This window comes from Pogoniulus pusillus, chromosome 16, assembly GCF_015220805.1.
Source record: "Pogoniulus pusillus isolate bPogPus1 chromosome 16, bPogPus1.pri, whole genome shotgun sequence".
In the NCBI taxonomy this organism is placed as follows: Eukaryota; Metazoa; Chordata; class Aves; order Piciformes; family Lybiidae; genus Pogoniulus; species Pogoniulus pusillus.
Window position 1 is genome coordinate 11,214,887 of NC_087279.1, and position 27,838 is coordinate 11,242,724.

Consider the following 27,838-nt stretch of genomic DNA (forward strand, 5'->3'; position numbering starts at 1 on the left):
CTTTGGCTCTAACTGGTGTATATCACAACTGGTGTGAGGTGTGCTGCTTTAATCTGCTGTTCAGTGATACAGTCAAATCAATCTACTGTCTTGATGGCTACCTTTTTAAAGAGGTTTTGGATTAATGGCTCTATTTTGTCTTTGGACAAACCATATAGTCTGCTTTCATTGCTGTTTTAAACAGCAAGGAAAGGGTAATTTTTTGGATGTGGAAAATTTGGAGTACAATTTAAATTCCTTCTGGGTCCTCAATACAGTGGCCATGGCTTCCTTTGGGCACTAATTATAAAGATCCTCATCTGCTTAGACCACTGCTAGCAGCCAAGTTCCAGAAAGGACTTTGCAGTTAAACAGAGAAGGTGCTATCTGGCTGCTGGAACAGTGTTTTTTTCATCTCTACATTAGTGTTTGAATCAATGAGAGCAGCATTTAAACAGACCCTAGAAATCCTCGGTCACCATGCTCAGGTGACAAAGATGCTAAGTTAATAAATTTAGGTGGCCTGTATACAATGAACTGTTGGCCTTTGTGTTCTTCCCATCTGAGAAGTGATTAACTGCAGCATTGTGACTACTGTAGCTTTGTTGGCAGTCTCAGCAGAAAGGCCAAGGATTGGATGGGTCATGGTGACTGAACTATCCTCTCACCTCTAGAGGTGGTCCCTCCAGGACAGAGATGAGGCACATTGGTGGGGGCAGCGTGAGGAAGCTTGCACAGCTGCCGCCCATGGTGTATCTGTTCTGTGGATAAATAGAGGGCTTCAGCCTCCAGTGTTGTCAATCCAGCACCTTTCATCAGCACTAAATTAAAAAAAATATAAATAAATAATAAAAAAAAGAAAACAAAACGGATAGAGGTGCATTGGCAGAGCTGCAGAGCTGCACATGGAATGTTCATGAAGTACCTTGCTCCAGCCAGGGATATTGGTCTCTCGTTTTCACAAGCATCAAATTCACCCAATTAAAAAAACAAAACAAAAGGAAAAATCACCAAGGAGAAAAGCAAAGGTGTATTAGCACAGTGGAACTTAAGTGTAAGGGCTTTTCCTTGTTGGAAACAACTCCATTCCGGACAGCAGTGTTGTCATAACCAGAACAGTGACTTGCACATTGTGAAACACAGGAGAGCCCCATGGACTTTACTAGAAGTGAAATCCCATCATTAGTGGGTAGTGTGTGAATGCTGTGCTCACTTAACTTAAACGTGAACAAAACTAGCAGAGAAGTGCTGTATCATAGGCTATCAAAACACATTAGTAAGAGTGAAGGATAGAACACAAATACATTCAAGTACTTTTCAAAACCATGACTTCTCTTATTCCTCATTTGTGGTCATTTACACTGTCTAGTTCTCATCTCTGGGAGGTGCTGTTGGCTCATCCATCAGCGCCATACCAAGATGATGAATGCTCCAAAGGGTTTCTAAGCAACAGCAGAGAATAAAGAGGGAAGCTGGTGATGCTGTGAAGTCATCGAGCTCAGAAAGACTGTCACAGCCTGTCACTGTAGGCACTGGACTTTTAAAGTAGAAAGTAGCCTGAAACACTATGAGCACCAAACTTCCTCAGACCCTCCAGAAGATTCAGATCTCACATATTAAGTGAGGCACATCTGTTAGACCAGTTTCATCTGGTTACTGCATTATCTGAATTGGCATTTATCTTCCTCCCAGCCCTTGGGTATTAGTGAAGCCTATCTGCCTTTAGCTGAAGATGTCCACTTCTCACCTTCCTACTCCCTCTGATCCCTCAACTAAATCACTTTGATGCAGCTGTGTTATAATGGTCACTCAGATTTTACTGTAAGACTGAGCAAAAAAGCCCCAAGATGGCTCAAGAGAAAGGGCCCTTCTCTCTATTCTCTGTCCATAGGAGACATAGAGTTCCCCTGTATGGGAAAAAGGAGTAAGATTTAAATAGCAGCCTCTATCCTGGATATCTTCTTCAGATGCCTGTGGAAAGAGGTGTAGAAAAATTGTGAATCTGCAACTGAGACTAAAATGAGAGAAAAAAAATCCTGGAATAGAAGTTACTGAAGTCAGTAAATTGCACAGAGTGGTATTTCACTTCAGTTCTGAGGCTTGGAAAGAAAATGATCAGTGATATCAAGTCCAGCTGCTGCAACAGCAAAGGCAGTATGAGTACCCTCGAGCCTACTTCTACATCTTTTCTTTCTTCAAGAATTTCCTGGCAGGGAAGCCCTTTTTTAGCTCCCATACTTAAAATTCCTCTTTCAAACATTCATTGCACACATACGCTTTTGTATACATACGTCTTTGCTAGACTGCCTCAGGTTGGGTTTTGTACCATAATTCTGTTAGATGTGTACAATATTTTTTTTGCCTTTGTTTTCACGATCTCTCTTTTAAGTACTGTACTGAAGACTACTCTTGTTTTCCTCTAGATGCCTGCCAATTTTGTGGCAGAACAATGGAAACCACCGTGAAATTCAGCTGCCCAAAACCAGCTTGTAACACTCTAAACACAGCTGAAAAGAAATGATTAAATCCATTTTTGGAGAATGAAAAACATTTTTAAGAGATTGTGTTTGAAGAGGCTTTTAGAGCTCCAGAAGAAGAAGAGTGTAGGTGGTCTTTCTCCAGTAAGTCAGTGAGGTTGCCAGGTTTAGGGGATACCTGCAGGTCCAGTTAACCTTTCATTTGGGCCCATCCATTCTTACCTCGAGCACTGGAAGGGGCAGAGTTAACCATCTGGGACGGTGCCGAGTGAGTAGAGCTCAGGCTTGAGGTGGAAGGGCTAGCCTGGGATGAGGATAAAACAGATGTTGGTGACTGAGCCTTAGTACCTGGAGTTAGGGTAGACAAACTGCAGCAACAGAGAAGTCTCCAACACATAACTGAGTGGATTGGTCCATTAAGTATTTACCTATCTCAGGTCACCCAATGCAGCCACAGGCTAGGAAACAGCTTCAGCAGAGACCAATGTAAATTGTCAGTCTCCTTTCATCCTCCCACAAACCAAGAGCAATACCAACTGCATGTGTTGAACACACCAGGTAAATAATATGCTGACTCAAACCTCACTTGCTGAAAGCAATAGTGTGATCACAGACCAGAATGTACACATGCAGAAGATTTCTTCCCAAAGTAAACCTAGATGACTTACTCTGTCTCCTTTCCTGAACAACATTCAGGTCTACCTGGTTAGCTCTTTGAACCAATGTACAGCTGAAGGCAAGTGCCTAGGTGCTGTGTGCTCCTCTGAAGTACAACCCTGCAGAGCACCTTCAGTGCTGTTTTCAGTGGCTGCCACTGGCTGTGTAGAGATGTACCTGCATGTGATACATGTCCTCAGCAGTCTCCCCCACAGAACTGTCTGTTAGGATAACCAGGTTTCCTGTTTCACTGGAGGTGTGAGATGACAGAGAGGATGATGAGTGTCGGACTGAACCAAGCATGTTCAGTGGGCTGGAACAAAAAAGGCAGAATGAGGGCATAATTATTTTCTGAACCTGTTTTAATTTGTGAAGCCTGATGATTTTTTTCCCAAGCTCATAAATGCCTTCAATTAACCTACTGATTTAGATCACCTTTAAATGTCAAACATTAAGGAAAAATCAGGCTGCTTAAACAAACCCATAAACATGAAAGAAGTGATGACCATAAGGTTATACGTTAAGACATCATATTAAGCAGGATGTAGAATTTCAGACTCCAACGTCAGGTTAACATCACCTCATAGTTTTGGATACGTATTTGTATTGCTTGTAACAACATCCTGAAAACACTCATTTTTAACGCTGAAGTACGATGAATGGGAGCAGCTTTAGAAAAAAACATTCCAAAGGAAGCTAAGCAGGAGACACACAGGTCAAAATACAGTTTTCCTTATTGCATCTGTTGGGCCTCAGCATTACAGTTAAAGGCAGCTTTGTAGCTGACAGTAAATTAATGCAGCCCAGCTGGCATGCAGGCTGCACCCTCATTTCCCTCATGAAATGAAATTTTTCTTTGTCACTCTGAATCGCATCCACAAATGCCTGTTTTGTACACTACAAAATCTCCCTAGATTGCCTAGAAGGCTTTATACAAAGTGAGGGATCGTGAGGAAAACACAGTTAGGGTGTCACCCAGACACCAATTGTTAACTGCCAAGCCACTAAAGTAATGTAAGAGCTACTCAATTTTAACAGTAAAAAAAAAAAATCACTAAGCTGTGTAGACTCACCAAGAGAAACAAACACAGAACAGTTAAAATTTCATAACTTCAGTGGTGTTCCTATCACTTGTTTCTCCTGCTGGCATGGGCTTGTCCATTTGAAAGCAGGCAGTTTTGGCTGGATACAAAGTCATTTGTTTTGAACTGAAAATCCCCATTTTTATCCTTATTTCGCTCTTTATAGATGAGTATTCAGTTTGCATAGGTATCCGCATTTTTGGATGTTTCTGTGAAGGCTGAGCCAATTTTTTGGTGTTCTGATCAAAACCACTGTCAGTTTTTCCTATATTTGGGTTCTGATATGATCAGAATTATAAAAACCAATGTTGGGAACATTTTTGGTCATTAAAAATAGGTACATCTGGAGTTGGGTTCTGGAGTTTATGGTAGCCAAGGACCCATTGATTTGCTGTTTGTGTAACAGAAGATGTCTAGGTGCAATCTGACTGGGAGTGTCTGAGTGGCAGACTGTTTACTGCAGAGGCAGAAATGCACAAGTGATGGGAGTAACAGCTGGAGGTGTTCAGCATTTGCTGCACATTTGATTTCTCAAATTTTTTTTATTTCAATCTTCAAATTTTAATAATTAGCACCAAATAAGGATGAAATGCACTTCTGCCAAACACATCCTGCTCCTCTTGCAGTACTTTTTATCAGTTTTTAGATCCTTGAATTTTAATGCAACAGTATGCAGAGATCCTGGAAATTTTGATAGAAATAAAAAGTATACCTGTGTCGATGCATTAGCTTCATGCTCTCTGGGCTCATAGGTCCATGTGAAACCAGAACATTGCTGCGTGGTGTACTAGTGCCAGAACAGGCTGGACTCAGCTTATCCAAGCCAGGTAACTCCTGCAAAGGAAATGTACTTTAGCTAAGTTTTTCTTCTGAGGAAAACCCTGGTATGTTTTCTTGTTCTCTATAGCTATCCTCAGTTATCCCGTTTCCACAGGACAAATTGTTCAGTGCTTTACAACCCCAGTCTCTGTTTATTTCCAGTGACTCTTTCTAGCCACTATTTCAGGAAAACAGAAGCCTAGTGTGGCCCAAATTACAGCTACCAACAGTTAAAAAAAACATAAAAAATACAGCTCTCATCCGAACTCTCCAGGGAGGTAGTGAACTAAAATTGGCAACTACAACCTCTCTGCTTTGAAAGAAAGGGAATGTGTTAAATTCTGGTGCTGTCACCTAGTTTGGCTGTGATAACGTTCAAGATAGTGCCTGGGTATCCATAAAGATTTCACTGTACGAGGAAGAGAGGAATGTTCTGCAGATTTCTGAGACCACCTGGCAAAGCAGTCTCAGAGACAGTTGTCTCTGGGTACATGCAGCAGAGCACACTTAGCAGAAAACATTTCATTCCTGGAGGATGCTGTTTGTACTTCTGGTACCTAACAGGTGATGTGAACCATTCTCTGGAGGCAGTTGTGTTGATTGTATAAGAACAACAGACCCATAATAGTGCATGTCTTGATCGCCAGAGTTGGATGTAACCAACTGGAATTTCTGTCTGTATTATAACACTTCTGGAGAGCCTAACCCATGTCATGCTACTCCAAATTATAGCAGCTCTTTCCCAGCACCTAACACTTCCTGTTAATCTTCCTCTGTTTTCAGTTATTTTCTGCTACGTAAGGCAGTAACTGAAAATTAATCTTTACAATTTTGTGACACAGTAAAGAACATAAAAATACTAAAGCAGTTTAAATGAAAAGCTAAGCTAACACTTAATGGCACTTCTTTCTTGCATAAAAATCCAGAATTTTTTGATTATCTGTCAGTCTAGTAGGGTCAATCAATGCTGTATCAGCTTTGTTCTACCATGAGCCTTACTGTGACTGACAGGAGTTTAATCATAACTCTGTGTAATTCAAAACGGGACGAGGCCCAGCTTACATGGTAGAGACTGGATCGCATCATCTGGAACTGGTCTATCAGCTTCTTATGCAGGGGACGCATTTCTGGGTGTACAAACTTCTCATGGACTGCCAGACCCACTCCTAAGACATGTACCTGTTGAAAGAACATCTAATATCACGATCCCAAATAAATTGTGTTTAAGACGGAGAACAGAAACCTGTCCCGTGGTTCTGCCAGTGTGCAAGAAAGTCCTGTAAAATATGCCACTGCTCATTCACTGACTGCTGATAATTAAGCAAGCCTTGGAGACCTGGCAAGTTCTTATTACTTCAACAACTACTTGAAGTGTGAGACATGCACATTTATGTCATTTTGGATTACTTTTGTTAAGAGATAACTGTAAAAAATTACCAGATTGATTCTCTCTCCAGAGTGAGTGGCATTAAGTCCTCACACAGATAATGTATTGTGACAAATTCCTTCCACCCAGTGTTAGAGGGGGTTAGGGGTCAAAGTTGCCAGCAGAGATTTCTAAAAGGAGTTTGTGCTAATTGTGCTGAGCAGTGGCAGCGTGGCTTGCATGCTCATTATTTATTTTTAAAGGTCACTTATTCAAAAGTCAAACATACAATATTAGTGACTGAATGACATTATATAAGCTTTCTGATGAAAGAAAACAGTAATGATAGCAGGCTTAAGATGTATAAAATTCCCTACATGATCCAAAGTCTGTACAAACAATAAGTAATTAATCTTCAAACACACTCTTGAGGACTGGAGGGAGATAAGCATTATCTTTGTTTTACAGATGGGAAATCTGAAATGCAGTTAAGTGCTTTGTTGAAGAAACAGTCCTGGTAGCTCTGTTCAGACTTGGACACATTGTTTAATGGGGTGTATCTTGCCAAAGTTGCAGTTAAGAGGGATGTGATTTTCTGGTTTCCCTCCCACCAAAGCATCCAGCTAGCTTTATCTACCCAGACATTTCATGGGGATATTAAGGAAAAATGCAACTGCAGATAATACAGATAGGCACTAAGTAGCTCTGCCAGTTTAACCTCAAGCCTGACTTGTCCTGTCTCTGATTATCTTTGAAATTTACTGGGAAGACATAATTCAAAATACCCAAAATAAATGGCAGGCTTGAAACGTGGTGCGACATCTATTGGATAATAAGTGGAGTAACAAAAGTAATGTCACAGAGTCACAGAATTGTCATGGTTGGAGGGAACCTCAAGGATCATCTAGTTTCAACCCCCTGCTATTAAGCAGGGACACTTGCCACTAGATCAGATTGCTCAGAACCATATCCACCCTGGCCTTAAAAAATTCCAGGGATGAGACTTCCACCACCAAACTGGGCAACACATTCTAGTGTCTCACCACCCTTATGGTGAAGAACTTCCTAATGTGTAATCTCAATCTACCCTCCTCTAGCTTGGATCCATTCCCTCCAATCCTATCACTACATGAAACCCTAAAAAGTCCCTCACCAGGTCTCCTCAGAGCTGCCTTCTCTTCAAACTGAACAACCCCAATTCTCTCATGTCCTTTTATCTGAGCTTCACCTAAGGCTTGTTCCCAAACTCCTTAGCCATCTCTCTGTTTTGTTTAAATGCATTTTAGTTCTCCTGCACCAAAATTCTTTGCTTCTTAGTGAACTAGTTGGACATGGTATGTTTTAGACTGCTGATGAATCCAGACACAGCAGCAATGTTCATTTGCACGAGGAAAACAGTACCTGTTCCTGCATGAGTTCCTTGAGCTGTGTAATCTTCTCTGCATCTCCAGGGTGCTTTGTGATATAATCTTTATCAAAAAAGGCCTGTTGGAGAAGAAAAAAAACCAAAGCTTTCTGCTTACTGGAGGATGTTTCATCATAACCTTGTGTCAAATGATTGGAGGAGAAAGTCCAAAAGTCTTAGGAAAGGTAAATATATTTGAGCTAACAGCAGCAGCTAAATCATTCCCCCCCACTGCTTTTAGCACTCTGGGATCCAGCTAAAGTCACAGAATGGTTTTAGCAACCTGATGACTCTGCTCAATCATGATTCTGACCGTGTTTCCCCATGTGATGGTAACAATCAATACCACTGTAGGCCTTGTATCATCCACTACTCTGCACTGTATATAGTTTCCTTTGCATAACTACCTAGACTTGAAGCCATTAAGCGAGTAAAGTGGTAACTAATGTAAAGCATCAAGAAATGATGCTTTGCATTAGAAATGATGTACATAGAAATGATGCAGCCCTGGGCTGCTGCTGACATTTCTCAGTATTTCACCCTAGCCTTACCTTTTGTAAAGTGAAGTTTAAGAAACAGCTGCAAGTAACATCAGTTCAGAGTTACAGTGAGTCTGACATTAGGCTAGCGAAGACAGTGGTTGAGTGGTGTGAATTAGTGGCTGTTCCTGATTACAAGCCAAATCAGTCTCAGTTGCCCTGAGTCTCAATGTCTCTACTGCAGAATGGATTTATCATGGACAAAGGATAAAAAAACACTTGCTTCACTCTTTCATCTACCAAGTGAGGGTTTCCAAGTAAGCCTAGTTTCATTCTTGACAAGCCCCTGAGCCAACCACATCTACTTCAGTGTGATATGCCAACTCCACCTTTGGATCCTCCTGTTGATATGTGGCTATATGAGCACTGGAGCAGAGTAACAACGCACAAGAATCCCATGCACATGAAAATATCTTAGGAAGTCACGTTCTCTTTGAAACAGAAATGGAAATAAGATGGAAGAAAAGTGACAAGGAATTTGGAAGCAGAGCATGGCTTACCTCCTGGTATCGTGCAATTCCCCCATTAACAGCTGCATCAATCACTCCATTCAGACACATGCTGAGAAGATTAATGTTGCCATGCATCTGTTTATGCTGGTACTGGCTTATCAGCGTTCTCAGCTCCTGGTTTTTGTTCTCAACCACTTGAATGGCATTTTCCAAAGGACTTACTTCAACCTCAAAGGCAATAAAACATGCTTTAATTCCATGGAAACTTCACTGAGATTTATTATCTTCCATGTAATGAAATGATACTCTAGGATTGTTCAGTGATCCCTCAGTTTTTACTGCTTTGTAGAAAATTAGCTACATTAACAAACTTCACTGTTGAAAATGTTGTATTTCAGGTCACTCGGTTGTGATAACTTCTTTCTGTAGGCTGAAGACACAGCAACAATGCAATTATTCCATCTTTTTGGTGCTGTCTCCATTATACTACCATGTTCCCTTACACAATTCCCCTGGTTACATTCAGCAGTTATTTAGACTAGGTGGTGGAAAAAGGACATACTCAATCACTGGTAAAAGTCACAGTTTTAAACCACAGTATTTCAGCCAAAGGAGTTTTCAGTTGCCTTTCCCATGCCCTTACTAATTCATCATTTCAAACCCCAATTACAGCAACAAGGAACGTTACCAGTTCTCTTCTCTCCACTTCAAACCAACGCGAGATCCCAGGCAAACTGTGAGTCAAGGTCAGAGTGGTACGTTCAACCCACAAGCTCTGTGAAGAGTAATTGAGGATATGAAGTACACAGCAAATCACAATCCTTTTGTTGGTACTCTTACTACAGTTGCTAAGGTGGTAAACTTCAGAAAAGAAAATATTAACCTCCTGATCATTATGTTACTTTGTAGAATGTCATGCTGAAAGTCACTTCAGCAACAAACCCAGAATTCAGTATGCTCTAAAGCAACACATTCAACATTTGTATTAATTGTTAAAGGTTGATAACAAATGCTGTCATGGGAACCAAGCAGACATTGTGTACATATATAGCAGTAAGAATAGAATTCCAGTCAAACACTCAAAAAAAAAATCTATTCTTGTTTCAAAAAGCATTTCTCTTGGCACTGAAATAACTCACCTTCAAACTGGAGAGTGCTTTACTCAGGTCAGATTTGTAACCATTGGACCCTAAGACTACTTGCTATTTCAGTTACTATAGTATCTGGCCATCAAGTCAGGGTTACTTAAAAAGCTGCAACAGCATAAAGCAACAAGACAGTCTTTGCCTTGAAGAGAGTAACATTTAAACACTGCTTATTCACAGCTTCTACCTTAAATTCATTCTCCTTGTCCTTTGGGCCTTTGTGGAAGGGTCTGTCATAGCGGAACTTGCGGATGTTGTTGACTCGGTAAAAGCTCTTTATGCGGTCGGGGACACGGTCCATTTGCAGCACATCAATATTGTCTGGGATGGGAGTCACTGCATAGATCTGTAAATCTGTGAATTATGTGGTCAAAGAAAGCTATGGGACATCAAACAGGAAAAGTAGCTCTGCTGTGCAAAGAAACAGGAGGGAGAATTCAGTCATGGTCTTCTCTTTTCCAGCACTTTTCTTTTGCCAGTGAGACAAGAGGACACTAGACTATGTCTACCAGGAGTGTCTACAGAGTTAGAGCACTTCCTAGGCAGAGTAACCGAAGAAAAAAATACCTAAGGATGCAGAAAGCACATGGTAAGATATCCAAAGCATCCACAGCAGGCAAGCTAACCACTTCCTATTAGTTTTAAGTAGAGCTAAGTGCCTCATTTGTGCAGAAACTTCAGGGGATCTCGATAGATTCATGAACCCAAATATCTAGAATTTCCCTTCAGTAAATTTCACCACTGATACTCAAGCTTTATCTAGAAATCAAAGTTACCCTAATTTCATGAATTTACAGTCCTGTTTAACTAGTCTAATCTTGGCATTACAGACAGGATCTCTGCACACAACCAAACCAACCAGAACACACAAAGCCAACCTATCTGTCTATGCCAGAGTCAGTATTACACAGCAAAGAGCGTGAAGGGCGTGTGTTACAGAAGCCAAGTGGCAAACTGCAGCTCCCGAGGAGACTCCACTTGCAGGCAGCAGGTCCTGCACAACTGTTCTTCTTGTCACACAAGCCAGACGCTGGTGTTGTGATGACTAACAGCTCCTGAAGTCTCTGCAGACCCACTGAACGTTACATAGGTGAGTCTTTAAATGCTGCTTTGGATGCACTGAATTACAGTACAGATTGACAACAGCAGAAATGAGATTCAAAGCCTTAGGTATAAAAGGATTCAGCAGTTGAAAGAAAATGGAGACATCAAAACTAAAACAATACTGCTGTGAAAAATAAACAGTGGAAAATGACACTTTGGAATTAATAGCTGTTCCCAACGAAGTATTCTCCAAGGGAAGGTATTGGGAGTACTTCTAATGACTCAACCTGTGCATTATGGTAGTGCTGTTGTTCAAGGTTAAAACGCTGATGTGACTAAGCACAACTATTTCCCTTACACATTGACTATGACTTGCATTACTCTCTGAGTAACAACTCACCATTCTCTTCCAACATACACAGCACAATGAACCAGTTAATGTCTGCTGGAGACAGGTGTATAGTTTTGTCCATACCCAGCTCTATGTAAGAGAGGAACTAAGAAACTTAGTAACTAAGGTATCCAAGTGATGACTTTTTAATTTTCACTATGTTTCTACTTGTTTTTCTATGATTCTTCTCATCAGAGTTTGCCTTTTCACTGAAGGATACATTGGGCATCACACTGCAATATAGAGTCATCTGGGTGGTTTGGATGCTGCATTGCAATGGCTTGTGGGAACTCGCTTAGCATCCTCTGCTGGAAGGCTTCCAGCCTCTCATAGTCATGGCCCCGACATACATATTCTTTGTTCTGCAAGTAGGACAAAAATAAATTAGTCTCCTTCAAAGTAAGTTAAGTTCTATTGGCTTTTATCTGACTTGAAAATTTACTGCTTCAGAACCAAAGACAAATGACAATGTCCATATGCTAATGTGAGAGTAAAATGTGCATTTAACACAGCTGATACATGTTACTCCTTCCTTGTTCTTTACAATGCATTTAAACAAGAAGTGATGAATAAGTAGACTGTTCCACTGATCTCTCAACAGAAAGGTGCCTCTAATCCATGCACACACAGCACTCAACCCTACTATCTTGCCTTATTTGCTTTTTAGACAGCTGAAAAGGAACTGTTTTTTAATTGGACTACATGGAAACAGATTAACCAAAATTTAAGACTACTACAGCTTGGCTGTTCTGCACTGAGAAAGCTGCTGTCAAATAGAATTTACACCAGATGGATAAAAGTCCAGTGTGTTTCACAGAAGAGAGAGATCTATGTTTATCAATTTACCAGTTATGCCTAGAGAGAATCTGTAATGAACTGTTCACAAAAATTATTGTTTAGTCATTGCTGTACTGTCATAGCCAAACCATCCACCTCTGATCCTGATCAACAAAACATCCTCAGGAGCTCTCCTGTCTGCAGCAGAGCCTTACTAAGAATTCTCAATGTCTGCTTAGCAAATTCCCCTTCAGCCTTAAAAGCACTTTCCTCTCAATGCACAAAATCTCCTTTCTGCCAATAATGGAAAGCTTTCATTTAGATGTGCCTCTGGAGGCAGTCAACCACTTGTGCAGAGGTCTTGGATGCTTCTCCAGCCGTCTCAGATTTTGAGTAACAAGACACAGGATTTCTAAAGTCCTGTGCCATAAAGATTGTATTCCTGTGTCTTATCCTGTTACCACAAACCGCAGTTGTGACTGGTGTGCCTGTCTTCTGACGCAGTCAAAGTAGGCAGAGTCTCTAATTCAGGTAGTTTTAACTCTCATACAGGTAACAGTAAATGGAACCACAGGGAAAATGTTCACCTTCGTAAACCAAAGACAGACTCCCAGCAAACAAGAACATTTCCCTCCATCTACTAGTTGCATTTAGAAGTTGTGCTGTACGCGCCACTATTTTGTTAATTGCTGCAGAAAAGGGCCCTGGCCTTGCAAAGCTTTGATCTTGTCATGAAATCAAAGAGGAAGAAGCTAAACCCTATCATCAAACAGGGCTGAGGAGCGCAGTTATCTTTGGCTTTGCATTTCAGCTTTATGGGACAGATCTCCTGTTCCAGCTGTGACACGTGTCACTTTGTATGCATCAGTCACAGCAACCAGTGAACTGGAAGAAATGCTGCATGATGAGCCTTGACAGTTCAGTCTGTAATGCCCAAACTTTGCAGCTATTATTACATTTGGACTGAGTCCATGTTTGAAGGTGAATCTCTTCATACTCACTGCATTCTCTATTTTAGCTTTTGAATCTAGCAATCCAGAAGACTGTAAGCCTATAAATACAGTTACTGTGATTCTAAAAATAATGCCCTGAAAACACCTCAAAGATAAATTTTATGCCAACACAAGATCTCAAAATGTGGCTTGCCAGGCCTCGCTTGAACTTCTTGTAGGTGGAAGACATGGACAGTCTTAATTTACTTATGTAGGAAGGCCAGAAATAGATGCAGAATTCACAGAAACATGAACAATGTCTTTTCTAAACAAAGGGCCCTCAAAGTCAAAGATGCAGAAAGAAGTGGTTATCTTCTGTCTTAAGCTGTACAGCAATAGAAAACTAGATGAGAAAAGGGTGTGGAGGTATTTGATCACTTTAAATCATTCACATATCCATTTGAAAAAAATTAAATCCATGTAAATCTTTTTCTCTCTACAATAGCTGCTTCCAGTCTCTTTACAGTGTGATCCATGCTGATGTGATTGCTAATGGGCTTAGTCTGTGCTTTGCAATGTGTATGCTGTATGGATCATTAGAGAGAGAAAGAAGGAGGATGACTTTTAATGAGATTGCTGCATTAGTAATCTGCTATCAGAAGTACTGCTACCAAATATAATGGCAGAATTAACAAGGATTATAATTATGTATGCTCATGTTCGTTCTCAGCGTCTCCAGCCAAGCATCTGCAAAGAGTAAGTGCTGTGCACTGACAACTTGTGCAGGATCCAAGATAAGCCACAGGATCCATCATATAGTAAGCTAGATTCACTGATGTGACCTGTGCCATGATGACTTTGTTGCCATTAATTTTCTGAAACTTCTGTTTTAGTTTTGTCTGGAGATCACAGAATCACAGAATGTCAGACATTGGAAGCGATCTCGAGAGATCCTTGAGCCTAACTCCATGCCAAAAGCCGGATCACCTAGGATAGAGTGCACAGGAATGCATCCAGGTGGGATTTGAAAGTGTCCAGAGAAGGGGACTCCACAACTCTGCTGGGCAGCCTGTTCCAGTGCTCTGCCACCCTCACTGCAAAGAAGTTTCTCCTCATGTTGAGGTGAAACCTTCTATGTTCAAGTCACTGTTCCTTGTCTTATTACCATGCACCACCAAAAAGAGATTGGTCCCAACCATTTGACACCCACCCCTCAAGTATTTATAGACATTAGTTGTATCTCCTCTCACGTCTTCTCTACACTAAACAGCACCAGGTCTCTCAGTCTTTCTTCACAGGGGAGATGCTCAAGTCCCCTAATCATCCTTGTGGCTCTCCATGAAAGGGTAGCTACTGCTTCACACTGCAGTATATCTCATGTCCTCTGATTCCTCTGCAGGTGGGCTCCACAGACTGACTCAACAGCACCATTCACCTTCACCTTTAAATAACATGAACCCACCCTTTATCCACTGGTATTTTCAACCTTGATTAACTCAAACTTCCCTTTACTTCCCCAGTCCGTATTTCCATTAAAAAGATGTAAATAAACACCAATGTTTAAATCCTATTTAAAAAACCATCAACTTATTAATCAGAAGGAAATTGAAGACTGCAGTTTTCAAAACAGTAGTTTGGCTTTTTGTAGCTTCTTACTATGTAACTCCAGAGTGGTGGCATCTCTGGTCAAAGCACTTCTTTAAAGGGACACAAACCTCCAGTCCTTGAAAGCATGCTTGAAGTTAGCTTGTCCTGTCAAGCTGGATGGCACATACCATCAAACAGTTGTCAGACTGTATTCCTTCCCTGCTCTGAGCTAGCAATGAGACATTGTATAAACAAATACCCATTTAAAGTTTGATTCCTCATTAGGAAGAGAAGGTTATTCAACTTTTTAAATGAATTGCATATCTAGCTTGTCCTGTATACAGCAGCAGTGTCAACTCACAGTGAGGACATGTCCAGGGAAGCTACTGGGCTCTCTGTTGAAGAGAGGGCAAATTTTTGCTTGTAGATAGCATGAGACAGTCTGGTTTTAGAAGCTTCCTACCATGTGAGACTTTAAAGTGTGATAATTTCAGATGATGAAAATTAGTTGAGTAATGACCCAGCATTACTGCAATCCAGCATATTGCTTTATATAGAGACAATTTGTGCTGCATCTGCAGATTGTCAAAAATACACACAGGCATGCGTCAAATTCCTCATCTGTGTTCCTAACAACATTCCCAATGGACCACATCTTTTGGATCAGCTGAAAGCCTGTTACTATTTGTGCAGGTGTGGGAAAAAACAACCTAAAACTCAGCTGAATGGCAGACATATCTCCATGACAGAAATGCAGAGCCTTAGCTGCTAACTCTGAGCCTGGTCGAATTGTGTGTGTGTGGCTTACCCGCAGGAAGAATGGGAATTTCCGGCCATAAAACCCAACTCTGAAAAACTCAGGTTCCAAGCGCTGCTGTTCCATGATGTTATCATAATAGGTAGCTTCCATTTTCTGTGGAGGAAAAGGAGAGTTGCCATCAGATCCTTAAAGCTGCACTGAAAACTCTGGCTTCTCCAGCCATTTTTTTCTGAAGAGACCAAAGTTCTTCAAAAGACACCTATGATTAACAGAGCAGTCTACGCAGAACCACAGAATCATAAAATGAGAATGCTGATGCTCTAGTCTGTTAACTTTTTGCAGATGACACATAGAACTTTTTCTGTTCTATCTCATTTTAAATTCAACAGGTCTTGCATGTGAATTTCTTTGCCTTGCAGAGTTAATGGCAAAGCTGAGATTAAGATCTGTGTTGCCCGGCTCACAGTGTCCTGTTCTCTCCCACAACTCAAAATCTATAGCACTGTCTGGAAAATTGTATCAATTCAGTTAGGTTTGGCTTAATTGAGTTGTGGGGCATGAAAAAAGATCAAACGAAATTGAATCTTCTACAGCTCCGTGCACCAGTAGGTTTAGCATGGGAAAAAATAAGCTTCGGGGGGAAAGTTTTGGAAAAAAAGTAAAAGGACTTTGCTCTAGTTCCAGTTACCAGTTTTGTAGCGAGGGATTTCAAGACCCCTTGCCAAACTGAATCACACTTGAAAGGCCCACAGGAATTTCACTTTCGAAGAAAAGATAGCTCAGGGTATTGCATCAACTGGAGAAGGTCCCAAAGTCATTGCAGGATGTGCTAGTTTGAGGCTAACTGGAATATTTTAATGAGAAAAATTAAATTATAGGCTGTGAAAAGAGTGGTGATGTCTACTTCACTCATAGGCTTGCCAAGATGTATAAAAGCAAGGACACAAACACAGATAAGACAGTCTGTCTGTGTCTGTTTTTTCTCCCTGGGCTTCTGCTGTTCTGCTTGAATCTGTGTAACCCAACTAATCATTCTGCTTCTAACCTCCCTTGCCAATCCTCCCAACTCACCTGGCACATAAGGCAGATTCTGAGATAAGAGAGGGGGGTGGAAAGGTGGTTGGGAGCCCCTCCTGGGGACTCTGATTTCTGGGAGGGGTACTGTGTTTCTGTATTACCTTTACCTTGTGTAGAACTGTAAATATTTGTAATATATCTGCTTGTATATTCTGCTAAGCTGTGAATATGAACTTTCATTCCTTAACTTCCAACTGGCTGAGTCTAGTCTGAGTGATTTCATTGTGAAGGGGCTTGCTAACTCCCAAAACATCACACAGGAAAAATAAATGAGCACGTTAATGGCACAGAGAGAAACTCTAAGGGGAGGAGAATTTCAGATCAGTTCAGGTCAACACAGATTTGGGAAACTTGAACAGAAAACACACAGGTGAGTGCAAGGATGAGGTCAATGGTTATACTGAGCAGCTGATGTGTCCTTCACCTGCCCTCAGAGTAACTCCAGGTAATAAAAAGACAGCAATAACATCTAATGTGACAGTCTAGGAAACAAAGTCTTAATGCACAACTTGATTAAGGCTTTAAGAAGTTTGTTTGCTTATTGTTCACAATCACTTTACTGATACAGTATTTTCTGTGCACCAGGATACATTTTCACACTGCTCCATTTGAGTTGTCTACAGTGAACAAGTATGCAGTCAAGATGGTCACCTGGGCTCTAAAGAAAACAAGTTCTTCAGACATGCACTTCCTGAGGCCCAGTTAGACAGGTATCTTCATATGAGAGTAAATTTGACTCTAAGAGTGAATTTAAACCACTCTGTGTAAGAATACATTCACATAGCATAAATCTTTCAATTAGGGTATGTGCAGGGTACCCCAGGGGACAAAGCAAATGAGCTACTTCCACAATTATAAAGCTTTTAAATAACAATCAGAATGTAGACTTTTTCTGATGAAAGCATGGTGCTGCAAATGTGCTCTGATTTCGTCACCTGTTTGGTTTTACCAGAGGACCAGATTCTCTTGCATTAACAAGGATGCCATAAACATTTGCCTTCTCCAGTCTGTCCCTCTTGTTTCACTGATGTTAGCTGAGGCACAAGCTGTCCTTGATATTTTTGGAATTAAACTGAAGTAACAATGTGTTTTTTGTTTTTGTTTTTTTTTTAATAAAGGGGGAGGGGGAAAAGATATTTTATGCAAAAATAGATATAAATATGCAGCAGCAGCCCAGCTCCTCTGCATGTGCTGTTTCTGTGTGCTCATGGGAGTTTACTGCTGAATTACTTCAGTACAATTACAAAGTCATCAAAATGAATCAGTGGCAAAGGAGTGGCATACTGGAAATGCATGGAGCTGTACAGGGAATATGATTATATTTTAAATTCAAAATGTTCTGAGAGGAGAGCAAAATTCCTTGGGGAATGACAAGAGTCTGTGTGGAGAGGAACTGCTGCTACTTACCCGAATCCAGCTAAGGCTCTGGTAATCATAGAGACTCTCATACTGTAGGGCCAGTTCTCTGCACAGCGGGATTCCAAACTCCCAGCTCTGTAGAACCAAAGCAAATCACACTCACAGCAAACAATGTTATTGCCATCTCAGCTGAGAGGAACATGGAAACTCAATTTGGGGAATTCCTTTGGTATGAAATGCCAGGGATTAGATGTGAAAATGCAATGTGATGAAACAGTTTCTACTAAGCATCAGCTTAATTCCTTCTTCAAGATGGTAACAGAGGCTTACATTCCATTGAACTCACACACACACAGAGCTCCTTTCTGACAGTTCACTTGTGAGACTGGGGACTTATCTGGAGAAGGATAATACAACTAACAATTTTTCTTCTTGTTGGACACCCCTTCAACATTCCCTACCTCCAACAGCTCATTTGCTTTATGCACTAATGCTTCCTGCAGTAAAGAGTTAAGGCGTAGCTCCCCAGCAAAGTACTCCCTTCCCAAGACTGCTGCTTACTGCTGAATGCATGAACCTGGCAAGCAATGAGACGCATTCAAAACATCCTCAGAACTGCTGTGCGCTATAGCACTGAGTAAATATCCAGATCCAGAACTGAAAACGAAACTCATTTGTTCAACTTACAGTCTGCGTACATCACATCTTTCCTAGCAAGCCATATGAATCACCAGACTGGGTTTGGGCACACCCAAGTTGAGAGAAAGACTCCCCTGTTACCTCACTTAGGTTTTGAGAGAACTCATTTTACACCCGTAAACTGAAATCTCCTTTCCAATCATCTTGTACCTGCACAGACTGGAAGCCTTCTGGGGGAACAAATGTTTCTTACCATACTCGGGTAAAGGATCTAGAGTACCAAGGTCTCAGCTGAGCCTTCACTGGATTAACTTCTGTGCATTACTGGGTTAACGTGCCCAATAATAACTCTGGGCAAGACATGAGTCAGACTATTAAGTAATAAGAGTATTAATAGCAATACTGTAAATTACTGGATCCAGTAATTAATTTTGTAAAATATTAGCACTTAATATGGAAATACTTTTTCTAGTTACATGCATCTTCACTTTCAGAAGTCACATTCTACACTGTTTGGTTCAGTGGACTAGGTACTTCACAATGCTTCATGACACCAGCAAAGGGATTTTTTCTCCTGAACAGAAAAAACAATGTTTTATTAAAAGGAGGGATAGTTTTAGGAATAAAAAAAGGCAAAAATAAGCATCTTGTATCTCTTTAGCTTTGGTCAGTTACAAAAATTTAAAAGGAAACTTGATAAACCAAAGATGCTTTCTGAATCCATTTGGGTAATTTGTCAGTGTTAGTAGTTGAGGATGATGGGAAGCCTGATAAACACAAATCTGTGCAACAGGAAATGAACTGAGAGACTCTTTACTGATTGGAATATAACTGAAATAAAGGTACATGTAACCAGATAATGTGTCCATATTTGTGCTCTGAGTTGCCAGTGTCACAGAATCACAGAATGCTAGGGGCTAGAAACAACCTTGAAAGATTATCACAGTATCACAATATCATCAGGGTTGGAAGAGACCTCACAGATCATCAAATCCAACCCTTTACCACAGAGCTCAAGGCTAGACCATGGCACCAAGTGCCACGTCCAATCCTGCCTTGAACAGCTCCAGGGACGGCGACTCCACCACCTCCCCGGGCAGCCCATTCCAGTGCCCAATGACTCTCTCAGTGAAGAACTTTCTCCTCACCTCGAGCCCAAAATCTCCCCTGGCGCAGCCTGAGGCTGTGTCCTCTCGTTCTGGTGCTGGCCACCTGAGAGAAGAGAGCAGCCTCCTCCTGGCCACAACCACCCCTCAGGTAGTTGTAGACAGCAATACAACTGAGCCTCCTCTTCTCCAGGCTTAACAATCCCAGCTCCCTCAGCCTCTCCTCGTAGGGCTGTGCTCAAGGCCTCTCCCCAGCCTCGTCGCCCTTCTCTGGACATGCTCAAGCATCTCGATGTCCCTCCTAACCTGGGGGGGCCCAGAACTGAACACAGTACTCAAGGTGTGGTCTAACCAGTGCAGAGTACAGGGGCAGAATGACCTCCCTGCTCCTGCTGACCACACCATTCCTGATGCAGGCCAGGATGCCACTGGCTCTCTTGGCCACCTGGGCACACTGCTGGCTCATGTTCAGGCGGGTATCAATCAGCACCCCCAGATCCCTCTCTGTCTGGCTGCTCTCCAGCCACTCCGACCCCAGCTTGTATCTCTGCATGGGGTTGTTGTGGCCAAAGTGCAGCACCCTGCACTTGGAGCTATTGAAGCCATCCCATTGGACTCTGCCCATCTGTCCAGGTGGGCAAGGTCCCGCTGCAGAGCCCTTCTGCCCTCCAACTCAGTCACATCTGCCCCCAGCTTAGTGTCATCTGCAAACTTGCTGATGACTGACTCCATGCCCTCATCCAGATCATCTATCCAGTCCAACCTCACTGCCAGAGCAGCATCACCTATATCAGATCACCCAGGAATGAATCAAGGGAGGTCTTGAACACCTCTAGTTGTTCAAGGATAGGCCTGGGTGCTAGGTTGGACTGATCTTGGAGGTCTCTTCCAACCTGGTTGATTCTGTGACTCCACAACCCCCCATGGCAGCCTGTTCCAGCATTCCATCAACTCAGAGTGAAAAAATTTCCTCATGTTTACATGGAACTTTTTATTCCTCAACTTCCACCCATTGTCCCATGAGCCATGACATACACACTGATAAACATCAACCAGTCAAGTGTTTGCAAACACAAACCAGTCTGCAACACCACTGCATTTTCTAATATGGCTTTTACAACAAAGGGTGTGAGCAAAGTCTCACCTCCAAATGGCTGTGGCTAAAGTCTAGATAATTCTTTAACTTGCCTTCCAGACAGAAGCAGAGAGCAAGCTGGCTGTCTTCCCTCCAGGTGATCCTAAAGATGTAACCTTTCCATGCTCCTTGTCTGATGTGAATTAAATTAACAACATGTAATGACATCCTATTTCTCTTTATACCAGCTCTTCTACACATACCCTGATTCTACTCCTGTCATCCTAACTCAGGCTTTCTCTCTCTGTTTCAGTTAGATTTGCACTGTGCTAGCTGAATATTCTGCATACGTTAGATGAGAGACAGAACTGAGGAAACATGACATACAGGTAACTTCTTAGAGGTTTGCAGATATCTGAAAGGAGAACAATGAATGGATCTCTAATTCACTAGGATCTTCACTTTTTAAATCTGTGACATTAACCAGTACATCCTCACAGTGTGGAAATTTAATATGTAATTCCATGTGATGTGCTAGCGTCATTTCCCTCTCAAGCATCATTCTTCCTCCCTTCAAATAATTTCCTGATGTCTCCACTATTAATTTCCCTCATTACTGCTTTCTGTTTTGCTGACATCTGATCTGTTTCCATGTTCTGGATTATGTCCTTCACTTGAAGAGCATGTTCATGTGACATTTATTGCAGCTTTGTCCTATGGCACCAGCAGCTCTCAGCTGAGCGCTACTGACTGCACACAAGGTGGCACAGATAGAGACTGATAACCACTGTTTCTGGATGGCAGCCTTGCTTTATTCACACCCCAATGTGTAGATTTCTTCTGGAAATAAGATTCACGTGAAGCTACACTAGAGAAATAAGTTCAAATGTCAGATCTGGAGCACATAACTGAAAATACTTTGGAAAGAGCCTTGAGTCTCTCAGCACTTGCCTAGCACTAAGGAGAGTGCACACTGAGATGCTGTGATAGGAGATGGTCAGGACTGGACAGAAAAAGGTTGTGAACTTTTAAAACTATTGCTATCCAGAAGCATGATCAATGAGGTTCAAACTATTCCATTCACAGTTGTCTTCCAACTAGAAAACTTTGAGTTTTAACAGACAAATACTAAGTGTGAGTTTAAAAAAAAGTATCTTCATTTAAAGTTATGCACCTGCATAACTGCTGACTGCACCATTAACCATCTCACAGCAGAGCAGGCATCAGTAGGGAGGAGCACACAACTAGAGGGAAGGCTAAAAGGGCTTTGGCACAGCTTGTTCCTTCCCAGCACAGGGCTGTTACTGGCAATTGTGAGACTGCAAGTTATTCCATTCTACATCCCTCTGCAGTGCCACAGGCCATGTCACCACTCCTCGTCATCTGCTGGCATGCCCTACACATCAAACTCACAACAGTCTTGTGTATATAGTGCTTCTTCTGCTCCTGCGCAGAGAACATTTTTCCATTAACAAATGTGGAACTTTTACAGCTTTTCATGATGTGTTGACTCCTTACTTAGTGGAAGGTGCTAGGGGCAGCATGAGAAGCTTATCTGTAGAAATGCAATGTAAAGACATGGAACAAAAATTCCCACTCCTCAGGACCTGAGGAGGGACCATCTTAGGGTAGTAGAGGAAGAAGTATCAGACAGAAGTTGAGAGAAGCAAGTTTCTTTTGCTCCCTGAGCTGTTTCTGTTAGCAACAGAAAAAAACGCTGAAAAGCAGCAAGAGGATTTGGCTTCTCAGTGTCTTTCCCTGCCTGAGTGACATACACACTGCTTAAGTGGATTATTTAGTAATTCAGCTACCATTTCTAATAAAGGAGGATTAAAACACAAAGTCAAGGAACTCAAAAAACACCAGCAGGGGAAAAACCTCAGGAGGGTCACACTCTGTAATCTGTCAGGAGATTTATAGGAAAATTACATCCATGAGGTATTTGCTCTCCTTCAGTGCATATATGGATTGCCTGTTGGTGTCAGAAACACAGACTCACTTGCTTTGCACACTCTCTACATTGTCTAGTGAGACTATGCAGTACTGCAGTATTGGCACAAGTCAGTGTTTTTATTGAAGTGCAGTCTGAAAAACCCTGAAAATTTCTGACACTGAAACAGGAACCATGTGCAGTATTATTAGAAACTAATAAAAATAATAATTTCTTAATGAATCACTTCCTCATATACATGCCACTTCTTCCTACACACGGGAGTCTGACTTCATTTTGCAGGTCCTGTAGAGAATGCCTCTGCCTTATGCAACTTCCTATTCTCAGGGCTAGGAAAGAGTCACCTGGAATGGCAACCCTAGATGAATCAAATCACATTTGTATTTAATGGCACTGTCACTGCCATCACAGATAAAACCAATCCCGAGGTGCATATATGGATGTCCTCTTCCAATAATATATGCTGCAGGGATTTTTCTAGAGAAGGGAAAAGTATGAAAATATTCTGACAGATGACATTGCTTTTAAGGTTTGCCTGTGAAATGTTCCCCAAATGCCATGACACAAGGGACTAGAACACCTACAGTAATTTAAAAACTCCCATACTTATTATAGGAAACCCACACTGAATTATGTGAAATTGAAATGTATTGATTTGCTTCTTGTGCAGTGGATGGAACTGCACTTTAATTGAAAGCTGCTTTAAAATAACAGCCACACTGAAGACTTAAATCTTTTTTTAATAAAGGGCCTCCTGCAATGGATTGCCTGCCACTGACTTCTTTAGGTTAGAAACAAAACAAGTCCTAAAGTGAGTCATAACACAGCAATTTGCAGAGACAACTATGAAATGCAGTCCTGCCCCTGAAAGCTAGGGAACAGCATTCATAGAACTTTCTACCATATCAGGGTGATCCAGTTTGGTTTGAAGGTATGAAAATGTTTTGCTGTTTTTCCTGTTAGCCCACCCAAACTAGTTCCAAATGTTATGCATGATGAAACATCCATATCCATTTTCTCATCTGTTTTCTCATCCAGAGAGCCAAGAAGCAATCTGTCAAGTTACAAAACCTTTTGCCACAAATTTACTTCCAGACTACTGAACTGAGATGATAGGCTTGTAAGCCTGAAGGAAGTCAGGAAAAGGGAAGGAAGCTGCTGGAAGAGAGAAGAAGTTGGCATACCTTCCCTTTGTTGAAGTAATGGATAATCTTACGGCACAGACCTTCCTTACGTTGCCACTCTGACTGAGATGGATAATGCAGGAACTCTCTCAGAGGTCTGTCCTCCCACTGAAGCAACTCACAGTACAAAAGCAAAGTAAAAGCAGCCTCTGTTGGAAATGCAGTTATTGAACACTGAATCAATGACAACAAATAAATACAGACAAAAGACTCAAAGGTCACCTGACCTGCTTCTCAAACAGCCTGGAATTTCTGATGTACAATTTGAGAAAACATGCTGCAGTCTTAAATGATCATAAGGTTATTCAATTATGTAAAGCAGCTGATTATTGGGTGCAAATCTGTCAACTTTCTACTTGGTTTGAATGCACAGGCAGATAGTCAGAGAGGTAACTCAATTCAAGGCCTGCAGCTGTAAGCAGAGCTTGGATAGCAGAGAATTAGAGACTATGCATTTTCTGACTGGTCCCTAAATGCTACAATGCAGGGAAATAGGTCAAATGCTAATAAACTGGTCAATTAATGATTTTAATCTTCCTCTAATTTTGATTCCACTGTTGTGATTTTTTGATCGGTGTTCCCCAGAGAACACATTAATGTAAGATTTGGGGTGTGATGAAATAGTTGGACGGCTGTGTGGGCATAGACGTAGATTATTTCACTTGAGAGCATGAGCTGAACCTCACTTGCTTATCTTCCCAACTGCCATAACTGGTTCACACCACTTTTTCCAAAAGAATGAATCAGATGCTAGAGCACAACTCTGGGAGAGCCAAAAGCTTTCAGTGCGACTTCAAGCAGCCCCCATGCAACGCCTGACTAACCTGTGTAGTTCTCAGCCTGTAAGTGCATATCGCACAGCTTGTGGATATAGCGGATGTACATCTCTTCCTTGTTGATCTCAGATTTGTAGAAATTCTGTGAAATCAGAAAGAGGTGACACTGAGACTTCACTCCAGACAATCAGCACCCTCTGTGTATGTATAAAGGTACTGAAAAGAAAATACATGACTGGTTTAAAAGAAAAGGCATCGTTCTTTTCACATTCACAGATTTAACCCAAGCATTTTCTTGTGCTGTGAATTTTTTTTTCAAAACTAAGGCCATCAAAAACTGAAAGAAAAGGCAAGAGAGGTTGTAGAACCTCTGCCACAAGGATACTTAGAGCTCAGCCAGAGGAACCTGAACTATTTGGCTCTGCTTTAAGCAGAGCTGGACAAGAGAGACCTTCTGGGCGTTTGTACAACTCCTCTTGTTCTGTCACCCCAATGCTCAGATTTTGAAGCTATGTTTGCCTGACAGAGATTCCTGTCCTGACCTTTCCCATTTCAGTTCCAGCAACACTGCATAGCATCACAAAGAGATAAAAGAAACATCTTTACCATAAGGTTAACAGTGCAGCCAATTTTCTTGTTTTCTGTCTCATCTCCTTTCATGCAGTCCCTAAGAAAGCAGAACAGTGTTGAAACATACATCTGCAAAAAAAGTTCCTTTAAAATAAAGCTGAAGCCATTCTTTGTTTGGTTTCCGTGGATCAAACAACAGTTAATTTAAGTTTCTCTATTAAAAAATGTCTATGTTGGGATTTAAATGCTATGAGAATTCAGTGTGTCACATTTTACACGTCTGCATCTGAGAACAGGCACTTGAAATGGCTGCTACTTCACTTCTTACAGGAGTCTGAACAAAAACAAGGTAGTGGCTTTCACAAATTCAGCTCTCCAGCGTGGTGTTGGCATGCTGAGACACTCGTGACAACACGAGTCATTTAGACTAACGTCTGCATAGGTAAGTTGGCCATAAAACTTATCTATAGTTTCTGGACTGTTTTAGAAATTACATCTGTTCAAACAGTACAGAAAGTTACAGCTTGAGAAATTACTGATCTTGACTTGAAAAGTCACATTCACTTGTGAAAGAGAGACCAAATTTTTAAAGCAGTGACAGCAAACTGTCTGGAGACCTGCTGTGTCAGCTAGCTGGCAGCTGGACTCCAAGAGATGCCTGTGTATTCCAAATGCTGATGCAGTTCCCTGCTCTGTTCAGCTCTGGGAATGAAAAAATCTGCTGTTTATTAAAAATTAAGACAGGTATCTGTTCCTCAGTTAAGCATGGAAATGTCTGCCTGTGTATCTAAGTTGTATTGTTAGCAAATCTAATTTAAAAACAATAAATCAGCCCCCTTTAAATGTGTCTCAGATACCTGGTCCTGCACAGCAGCTGTACAGCCACTGCTGCCAGGAAACAGAGAAGAGATTGGATCAAGCTGGTGAGGGTAACAAACAACAAAGTAAAAAGCACAAAAGAGGATTTGAGACTGCAGAATACCCAGCCTAGTCACAGGTCTTCACCTATAATGAGCAGCAGCAGAAGGAAAAATCATTTCAACTCCTGTCAGTAAGCTAAAGATAGAAATATCTGGGGCAGTTCTACATAGTTTCAGATTGTCTGTCACTCCATGAAAAACTCTGTGTCTGTGTATCTGAAGTTACAATATTTTCTTGTAATTGTGTCAAAGCTCAGCTTGTTGACACACAGTCCTGCAAACTTCTGTCTAAAACCAAACAAAGGATTTAGAGTGGAACCTTGCACGAGTCACCAGCTGACATGTCAGACTTTTTCAGATGAAAAGTTTTCTATCCCTGCACGTCTCCATGAGGCATTCAGTACATCTTAGTTCAGCAAGGCATTCCTGCATTTGGCATCTATGTTGCTGAATTATGTGAGATCATTTCACTGATAGGAGAACGATAATCATTTAGCAACCTTGTTAAGCCTTAGTACAAAACTACATAATCAGACATTTCTTTGCTCTTATCAGGAATGAGAGCGTGAGAACTAGAACGAGGGCTCCAGGACTTCTGCTCAGGACCCTGCAGCAGTGGGCTAGGCTCACTTACTTGCTATCAGCCTGAGAAACAAGGAAAGCATTCCCTCTAGAAAAGAAATTTGGTACTACTACATCTGCACAAACTTTGAATACGTGGCTGTTATCAGATACCTGTAGTCAAGCAGGCGCTCCATGAGACGGGTCACTGATGTGACAAAAGAGATTCCAGTCTCCCGCCACGTTTCCTGTTCAATCTTCTCCAGCAGGCTGTTTGGAGATGCAAAGACAGCAGATGAGGCTTTCATAGAAATGGTACAGTGGATGCAGACAGCTGCAGACAACTTGGTTACTCCCTCATAAAACAAACCCATTGAATGACTATCTTACCTGGGATAAGGCCCAAAGAGCTGGGTTCTACTCCAGGCAGCATGAAGCAAAGACAAGGAAATTACAGAATAGAAAGGAGAAGGAAAAATAAGTAACAGGCTGCAGTCCCTGAATTCTTAACATTGTACATCATAAAGGTCTTTAGCTGGAGCAAAGGAAATGCCCAATATTCCTCTTGCCAGGGGAATCATAATAGTAATTTTTAAAAGGTTATTTTCTTTCCTTTATCCCTGAAATGGACTTATGTATCTTATCTGTACATGTGAAGTACCAGACATGCCAAGGCTGAACATGAACAAATCAGAACTGAATACATTTCCATACTTCCTAAGGATAAGCATAAAGGATGGGCAGGCTTACCTATCCTGAAAATAAATGAATGCTCCATTGTGAATTCAGAAATACAAGTACTGGTTCTGGCAAAATAAAGCTTTATGCCTCGAACTGACAGCATGCTGCTGTGGGCCACATAAAATTGTCTGGAATAGAGGGCTAAAATTCTGCTAAAGATTGCCATGGTTTGCTAGAATATTAAAAGATCTAGAGTTAACTGCTCTGAACTCCCCAGAGTTCAAAATAAACTCCTTTGGAAATAAAATAGGATCATTGGAAAAGAAATTTGGAGACAGGTCAGTAATTAACAACAACAAAGTGGAAAGTCAGATGTAAAGTCTGTCCTCCTTTTCTTTCTTGTCCTTAGGAGCTACTGGATTTTTGGCGTGAAAGGGAATGGAAAAATAGTTGTCATGATGGACTATGGAGGAAGCAACTTGCAACTGCTGAGCCAACCAAAGCATGACCTTCAAAACATGTAAGAA

The 27,838-nt window shown here is 41.4% G+C and overlaps 1 protein-coding gene and 1 long non-coding RNA gene across 11 annotated transcripts in view; one reads left to right on the forward strand and one right to left on the reverse strand.

Annotated features, from left to right (window-relative positions):
• DOCK3 (dedicator of cytokinesis 3) overlaps positions 1–27,838 on the reverse strand; it is a 205,719-nt gene that overhangs the window by 12,394 nt on the left and 165,487 nt on the right. For 5 of the 10 annotated variants that reach the window (XM_064156478.1, XM_064156476.1, XM_064156480.1 and 2 more), the window contains 17 exons: positions 27,021–27,047; positions 26,805–26,900; positions 25,186–25,246; positions 24,628–24,721; positions 23,804–23,952; positions 17,897–17,983; positions 15,461–15,565; positions 11,577–11,718; positions 10,109–10,275; positions 9,465–9,551; positions 8,825–9,004; positions 7,782–7,865; positions 6,077–6,193; positions 4,908–5,029; positions 3,291–3,426; positions 2,679–2,760; positions 648–800 (listed from right to left, as the gene is read on the reverse strand). In XM_064156478.1, the coding sequence (XP_064012548.1) occupies positions 648–800; positions 2,679–2,760; positions 3,291–3,426; positions 4,908–5,029; positions 6,077–6,193; positions 7,782–7,865; positions 8,825–9,004; positions 9,465–9,551; positions 10,109–10,275; positions 11,577–11,718; positions 15,461–15,565; positions 17,897–17,983; positions 23,804–23,952; positions 24,628–24,721; positions 25,186–25,246; positions 26,805–26,900; positions 27,021–27,047 (1,889 nt within the window). The remainder of the gene's footprint in view (positions 1–647; positions 801–2,678; positions 2,761–3,290; positions 3,427–4,907; positions 5,030–6,076; positions 6,194–7,781; positions 7,866–8,824; positions 9,005–9,464; positions 9,552–10,108; positions 10,276–11,576; positions 11,719–15,460; positions 15,566–17,896; positions 17,984–23,803; positions 23,953–24,627; positions 24,722–25,185; positions 25,247–26,804; positions 26,901–27,020; positions 27,048–27,838) is intronic. The other 5 variants (XM_064156482.1, XM_064156484.1, XM_064156481.1 and 2 more) reach the window with 3 other exon arrangements.
• Positions 13,964–24,029, forward strand: LOC135182402 (uncharacterized). The gene is made up of 3 exons (XR_010305190.1): positions 13,964–14,082; positions 20,982–21,057; positions 23,658–24,029. It is a non-coding gene; the product is annotated as an uncharacterized LOC135182402 (long non-coding RNA).